General features: G+C 37.1%; 1 protein-coding gene across 3 annotated transcripts in view; it reads left to right on the plus strand.

The window, feature by feature from the left end:
* The window catches only part of Marf1 (meiosis regulator and mRNA stability factor 1), a 53,053-nt gene that overhangs the window by 12,975 nt on the left and 33,190 nt on the right, over nt 1–6,888 (plus strand). For 2 of the 3 annotated variants that reach the window (XM_023704665.1, XM_023704666.1), the window contains exons 7-10: nt 312–484; nt 1,801–2,229; nt 2,415–2,572; nt 2,667–2,825. In XM_023704665.1, the coding sequence (XP_023560433.1) occupies nt 312–484; nt 1,801–2,229; nt 2,415–2,572; nt 2,667–2,825 (919 nt within the window). The remainder of the gene's footprint in view (nt 1–311; nt 485–1,800; nt 2,230–2,414; nt 2,573–2,666; nt 2,826–6,888) is intronic. The other variant, XM_023704667.1, reaches the window with a different exon arrangement.

The following is a 6,888-nucleotide window of genomic DNA, read 5'->3' on the forward strand; positions in this document are numbered from 1 at the left end:
AGTTTCACAAAAAAAAAAAAAAAAAAAAAAAAAAGTCCAATATGAGTAAGTTCCAAATGTGAGTCTCCTCAACATACGTATGTATTTGCCCCATTAATGCTAGAAGTAGTGTGTGTTTTAGAATTTTACATAGGTATGTAGTAAAATTTTCTTACCATGTCAGTTCTGCTAGGAAATATATTTCTGTTCACATAAGGGGAGAAAAGCAATTTTGAATGCAAACCAGCACTCTTTTCTTCCAAGGGGTGTCCCTAGGACTGTCAAGTGTTTCTAATGTTTAGAGATGGGTTTATTTGAATATTTTCTTTCAGCTGATGTTAATTTTGCATTGGAACTTAGTGACCTGAGACACAGGCATGGTTTCCACATAATTTTAGTCCATAAAAACCAGGCCTCAGAAGCACTGCTGCATCATGCTAATGAACTGATCAGATTTGAAGAATTCATTTTGGATTTGCCTCCCAGGTTACCGCTAAAAATGCCAGTAAGTGGATTTACATTATTTTTGCCATTTTCCAATGTTATATTATAGAGGCTGAAAGCCCTTAACAAGGAAATTGAGATATCCAAATAGAGTTGTCCTTTTGTAGGAGGCTGATCGGATTTTGAAATTAGGCCTGGAAGCCTCCAGTGTTTCTTCTACAAATAAAGAATTAATACTTATGAATTTTCCTTTTATTTAAAAAAAATCCATTTCCATCTATTTGATATAAAACAATAGCTACCTTTGGACAGTAGGAAGTGAATGCTAATTACGTGAATCTACATGTCAATTCCCTATTGTCTCACTTTTTTTTTTTTAGCTTTGAAGGCCATTAAGTCAAATATAGTATTTGAAACAAAAGCAGAAGCAAGACCCTAATCAGCTAAAACATTTGTTATCAGATATTTTTTCTCAATCACTAGAGGGATAGCTTGACACATTTTTTTCTTTTTTTTTTTATTTCCCTTTAATACATTAAATGTGTATTTTGCCTGCGTCTTGAGTCCAAGGTGTTATAGGAAAAGCATAGATTTTGTTGATCAACACCTTTCTTATACTAATAAAAGCCACTGATTAGAAAAGTAATGTTTATTAGGAAAATGGATGAAAACTAAATACAAAGTGTGCAAGTAAAAACTCTACAGCCCCACCCTGTACAGGTGATCACTATTACCAGTTTGGTATTATCCTCAGACTCATAGTGATCCTCCTATCTCAACCTCCCAGCTCTGGGATTACAGGCATGCACCACCATGCCTGGTTTCAGGGCTGGTATGGGGTGCCCAGGGTTCTGGGGCCAGCACAGCATGCAGTACTGGGGATTGAACCCAGGACCTTGTGCTTGCCAGGCAGGTGCTTAGACCGCTGAGCTATCTCCCCAGCCCTGTACGCAATATGATTCTAGAGCCCTTCTAAATAAATATAATAGACTTGTAAAAATTTTACTAAACTATGATTTACAGTGCATAAACCTACCACTTGTAAGTGTACTATTCAGTGCTCATTTAAAATATATCCATAATTTCAATAGGTTCTCTTATGCTAATCCATAGTTTATCTCCATTCCCACCTCAAGTCAGCTACTAATCTGTATCTGCAAATTTGCCTTGTTGGACATTTTATAGAATTGAATTATGTAATATATGTAGTTTTCTATCCCCGTTGTTTTTTTATAACAAGGTTTAGTTATCTTGCCAATACTAAATAATTTTATGTTCTCGAAACTCACAATCACATCCCATGTTTTGAAATTGTATGCCCTTGAGTTAACCATTTAACATGCCTAACCTAATTAACATGTCTTTCCTTTGTATCAGCAGTGCCACACTCTGCTCTATGTTTATAACCTGCCAGCAAATAAAGATGGCAAGAGCATCAGCAACAGGCTCAGGCGCCTGTCTGATAACTGTGGTGGGAAAGTGCTGAGTATCACAGGCTGCAGTGCAATTCTCCGCTTCATAAACCAGGATAGTGCAGAACGGGCTCAGAAGCGAATGGAAAATGAAGATGTCTTTGGTAATAGGATCATTGTGTCATTTACTCCGAAAAATAGAGAACTCTGTGAAGCAAAGAGCTCAAATACAATTGCTGATAAGGTGAAGTCTCCCAAAAAACTTAAAAATACAAAATTGTGCCTCATCAAAGATACAAGTGAACAATCTTCCAGTGCCAAACTCATGCCTGGAAAAGGATCACAGGCAAATTCTGGATCTGCTACAAAAAACACAAATGTTAAAAGTTTACAGGTAATTTTGATAGCTCTTTCTTTCTATGGTTTTGGTAGATTTGTTTCCATGCTGTGTGGCTTTTGGTGTGTACTTACTGTTTCTGCTTTTGGTAATACTTTAGTAAAAGTCACTTATTTTCTATATAGTATCTAACACATGTAGGTTACTTAAATTTGAAATTCACTGCACTTGTGTTTTCTAAGGAGCTGTGCCACATGGAGCCAAAGACTGGTCATCGTAACAGTGAGCCCCAGCATGGTAATGCACGGCTGGCACCACCTCCTCATAGTAACCCAAGCACTACGGGGCCAACATCGAAAAACTCGGGGATGGCAGAGTTGCTTTACAAAACCAGCCAGAAGTATGTTAAATTACTCTCTTTCTCTTACTTGCTGCTTTGATTGCCACGAACAAAGACGTGATCTTCTGCCCTTCAATTTTTTTCTTTCTGTTAGAAAAGAAACCATCAGTTCCCGAAGTAGTACCAGTTCTCCTGTAGAGAAACAAAACAAAGAAGAGACTGTCTTCCAAGTGAGTTACCCATCCGCTTTTAGCAAATTGATTGCATCGAGGCAAGTCAGTCCTCTGCTCACATCTCAGTCTTGGTCTCCTAGGTAAGTCCACATTCTTGATCTGCTAGGGTGTTGTAATAGGAAGCCTTAGGAAACACTGTGTTTACCAAAAAGACTTCAAACAGTGCAGAAGTTCACCAAGTAAAAGAGAAACTTCTTCTCTATCCCCATCTAAGTACCCCTTTCCTCATTTTATTGTAGCTGACATTTAGGGGAAATGCTTCTTGCCATTTCTCCCTCTTCCACCTGGTACTCTTGGTAAGCAGAGGTAAAAGAGACAAAAACTTATCTTAGAGTCCCTGGCCAGTGATGGAAGGCATGCTAAAATTCTTTTACATTGTAACTATTCTTCAAAAAGCCCAGAGTAAGCATGCATTGCTTATTTTTTACTAATATGATACTTTAAAGGGAGGTGTTTTCAAAGTAATGTTCTCTGGGCCTGCCTTGCCGCCCCTGGGGCTCACTGAGATGGCATTTGAGACTGTGGTGGCGCAATGCCTGTAATCCCAGCTCTTGGGAGGCTGTAAACAAGCAGATCACTATGAGTCCATTCTAGTAGTGAGACCCTGAACACCCTGTAGACCCTACCCTAAAATACAAAAAAAAAAAAGTAAGGTTCTTTGTAAAACCGCCATAAATGTCTCTCTCTTCCCTTATCTGAGCTTTCTAAACTCACACCAGCTAATTCTTGTAGGCATAGGAAATGGGGAGCCATAAAAGCATCTTGGGCTCCCTTAGTTCCCATTGCATTTGTTCTGCAGAGTTGCTGAAGAATCACAATAGTGACTGGACTTATATACATCACATCTAAAAATCACATGAAAATGTTCTGTGCAGAATAATGGAGTACATGAGCCAGAAGATCAAGCTTTTCAGAACCACAGAGGAGGTGCAGTGACGAAAATTGATAACACAAATTTCCAAAATAAAAAGTTTATGAAGACTATGAATTTTGCCTTTAGTTTTAAATCAGTGAACAAATATTTTGTGTTAAATAATTCATTGATCGTTTAATAGAGGTCATTCGTATTTTAGGCAGCGCTTAATCAGTGTATATTTAAGGTGAAAGTACATTTGAAAACCAAACAGTGGCCAGGTATGGTTGTTCACATGTGTAATCCCAACACTTAAGAGGTAGAGGCTGGAGGATCACCAGAAGTTCAAGGCCAGCCAGGTTGACATAGTGAGACCCAGTCACAAAAAAAAAAAAAATAAGAAAAGAGAAACTAAACCGGCAAGGTTTTTTCTTTTCTTTCTTTTTTTTTTTTTAATTTTAACAATATATTTCCCTTAACCTAATATATCAAATACATGTTGACGTATATACCTGATATGTAGCATTATATATCTCATACATTTTAAAGGCCCAAACAGTTGTCCATAAGTAATTTGAAATTTTTTTCTTATTAAGTCTTTAAAATCTGTAGTGTGGTTTTTTTTTTTTTTCATTATTTTTATTTTTTATTTTTTGGTATTTTTTCCATAATTTTATTGATGAACAAATAGCAATGAGACAGTTTCAAACCAAATTGTTAGGACAGTTCCAATAATTAATACATTGCATACATTCTTCCTAGTGGTTAATTGCTGTACAAGATGCGAACATGATATCCTATTTACAAACACTATTAGAACAAATCCCTCTATTCTTTAAGAGAATGTAACTATATATCTATCCTAACCATTTTGAATACACAGATACAAAATGGACATTCATCTGTATCCCCTTTTTTGTTAAGTTCCGTTATTTGAATATTATAGGTGTGTTAACTCAGCAGAATATTCTAAAAGAGTCCAGTAGTCCATAATAGTATTGGGTCTTCCGCTTGACTGACAATGTCAGAAATTGTTGACCTGAGTCCCCCATAGCTCAATATAACACCATGGCTTTACTTCTTATACTTGTTTTTATACTTTTCTGCTGGATGGTTAAGACCAAGGTAAAGCAGGACCTATGCAACAAGAGTTGTAGCTTTTGGGTCTGAGAAGGTCAGTGAAATCCCCTCAGGATTTATCCTGAGATCCTGTACCTCAGATTGTAGAACCTTTGTCAGTGTCAACCATGTGGATGAGTCACGGCCATTGCTGGCAATGTGCTCTCTGTGAAAGCCTGAGAGAATGTTTTCTCTCCATGTGACTCTCCTTAGGCACACTCTACATCATTGATCACTTTCCTCTTTGGCCCCATAATCTCCTTGATCAGAAAATTTGGGACACTACCAAGTTACATGATGTTACAGTACAAGTTCTCATATGTCCTGAGTCTTAATTGGCCTTGGAAGGCTAGGGCCAAAATGTTGGCTTTCCTTGCGGCCCTCCTTTTTCTCTAATTTTGGTCTGCAAACTTAGGTTGTTAACCATCCAGAAGAAAAGCTTATTATTATTACCATACAACCTAGGCTGTTAAGCTTAAGCTCACTATCTGTCTGAATATCAAACATCGTAGGCATAACATGGAACAGGTATTTTTCATCAAGTATTGATATGTTGAACTTTAAGTCCCTACAGAATATGATGAAAAAACATTTAAAAATTAGAATATATTTTTAAAAATAGGCATAAAGAATTATATAATTCCTATGTTTACACATAAGTCTAAAAATCTCACCATATACAACCTTGAAGCAGGACAGTCCCACAACATTCCTTTTCCTGTCTCTTGCTTTCATTCACCACCTGCTTCTTTTTGAACAATCAACTACCTGAGAGACAGCACACAGCAGCAACTGGCATGTCATGACAAGCAGCCCGTATTCAGAAGACCAGAATGACAGGCACTCCAAGCATGAAACTACTATTAAAGATTACCATCTTCAGTGCAGTTGCTTAGTTCACAGGTATTAGTATATATAATTAGAGTGAGAATCTTTCCAATTAACTGCTAGATTCACAAATCTTCTGGAGATTCTCAGGATCATTGCTTTGCCCGTCTTCTATATATAACTGTATGGCTTCTCACTGTCATGTTTCCTAGCTCTTCTCCTTTCCCTCTCTTAATTGGTTAGTCCTTGAGTTCCTGCTTTCTTTTTACTTGTATTATACCTTTCTATTTGTATTTCTTCTTTTGAGTTCTTATACTAGGGAAACTATATGATATGTGTGTCTGGTTAATTTCACTTATGAGTATATGTTCAAGTGGCATCCATTTAATATAAAGGCTTTGAGTGTATCATTATTTATAGCTGAATATTACTCCATTGTGTAAAAATACCACATCTTTTTCAACCATTCCTCAGGTGATGGGCATCTTGGTTGTTTCCAAGAGTTGGCTATCACAAATTGTGCTGGTATAAACATAGGCACACATATCCCTATGATATGATGTTTTCAGATCATCCGGGAAAATTCCCAGTAGAGGAATAGCTGGTTTAAATGGGATTTCCAGTCCAACTTTTCTAAAGAGTCTCCACACTGATTTCCATAACAGTTGTACCAGTCTACATTCCCACCAGCAGTGGAGAAGGGTTCCTTTTTCCCCACAGCCTCTTCAACATTTATTGAGGGGTGATTTCTTTATGATAGCCATTCTTTCTGGGGTGAGATGATATCCCAATCTTTTTTTAATTTGAATTTCGTGGATGGCTAGTGATGTGGAGCATTTTTTCATATATTTATTCGCTTCTTTAATTTCATCCTCTGAGAAGCATGTATTCATCTCAGATGCCCATTTTTGGACTGGGTCTTTAAATTTTGGGGCCCTAGTGTTTTTTAGTTCTTTATAAATTCTAGAGAGCAGACCTTTGAGTACTTATTTGTCATGATTTTCTCCAAATTTTGGGTTGTCTTTTCACTTTGTTGGTAGTTTCTTTTGACATGCAAAATCTTCTCAATAAGAGCAGGTCCCAGTTGTTAATTTTTCCAGCTGTTTCCCTTGCAGTTTGATTTTGTTCATGAACTCTTTGCCTACCTCTATATCTTCAAGAGTTCCTCCTACTTTCTCTTCCAGGAGATGTACTGTCTCTGTTTTAATGTTTAGATCTTTAATCCATTTTGACTTTAACTTAGTGCATGGTGATAGACCTGGGTCAAGTTTGAGTTTTCAGCATTGTAGAGAGCCAGTTTTTCCAGGACCATTTGTTAAAGAGGCTATCTTTCTTCCAGTGAG

This window comes from Octodon degus, unplaced genomic scaffold, assembly GCF_000260255.1.
Source record: "Octodon degus isolate 3935 unplaced genomic scaffold, OctDeg1.0 scaffold00200, whole genome shotgun sequence".
NCBI lineage: Eukaryota > Metazoa > Chordata > Mammalia > Rodentia > Octodontidae > Octodon > Octodon degus.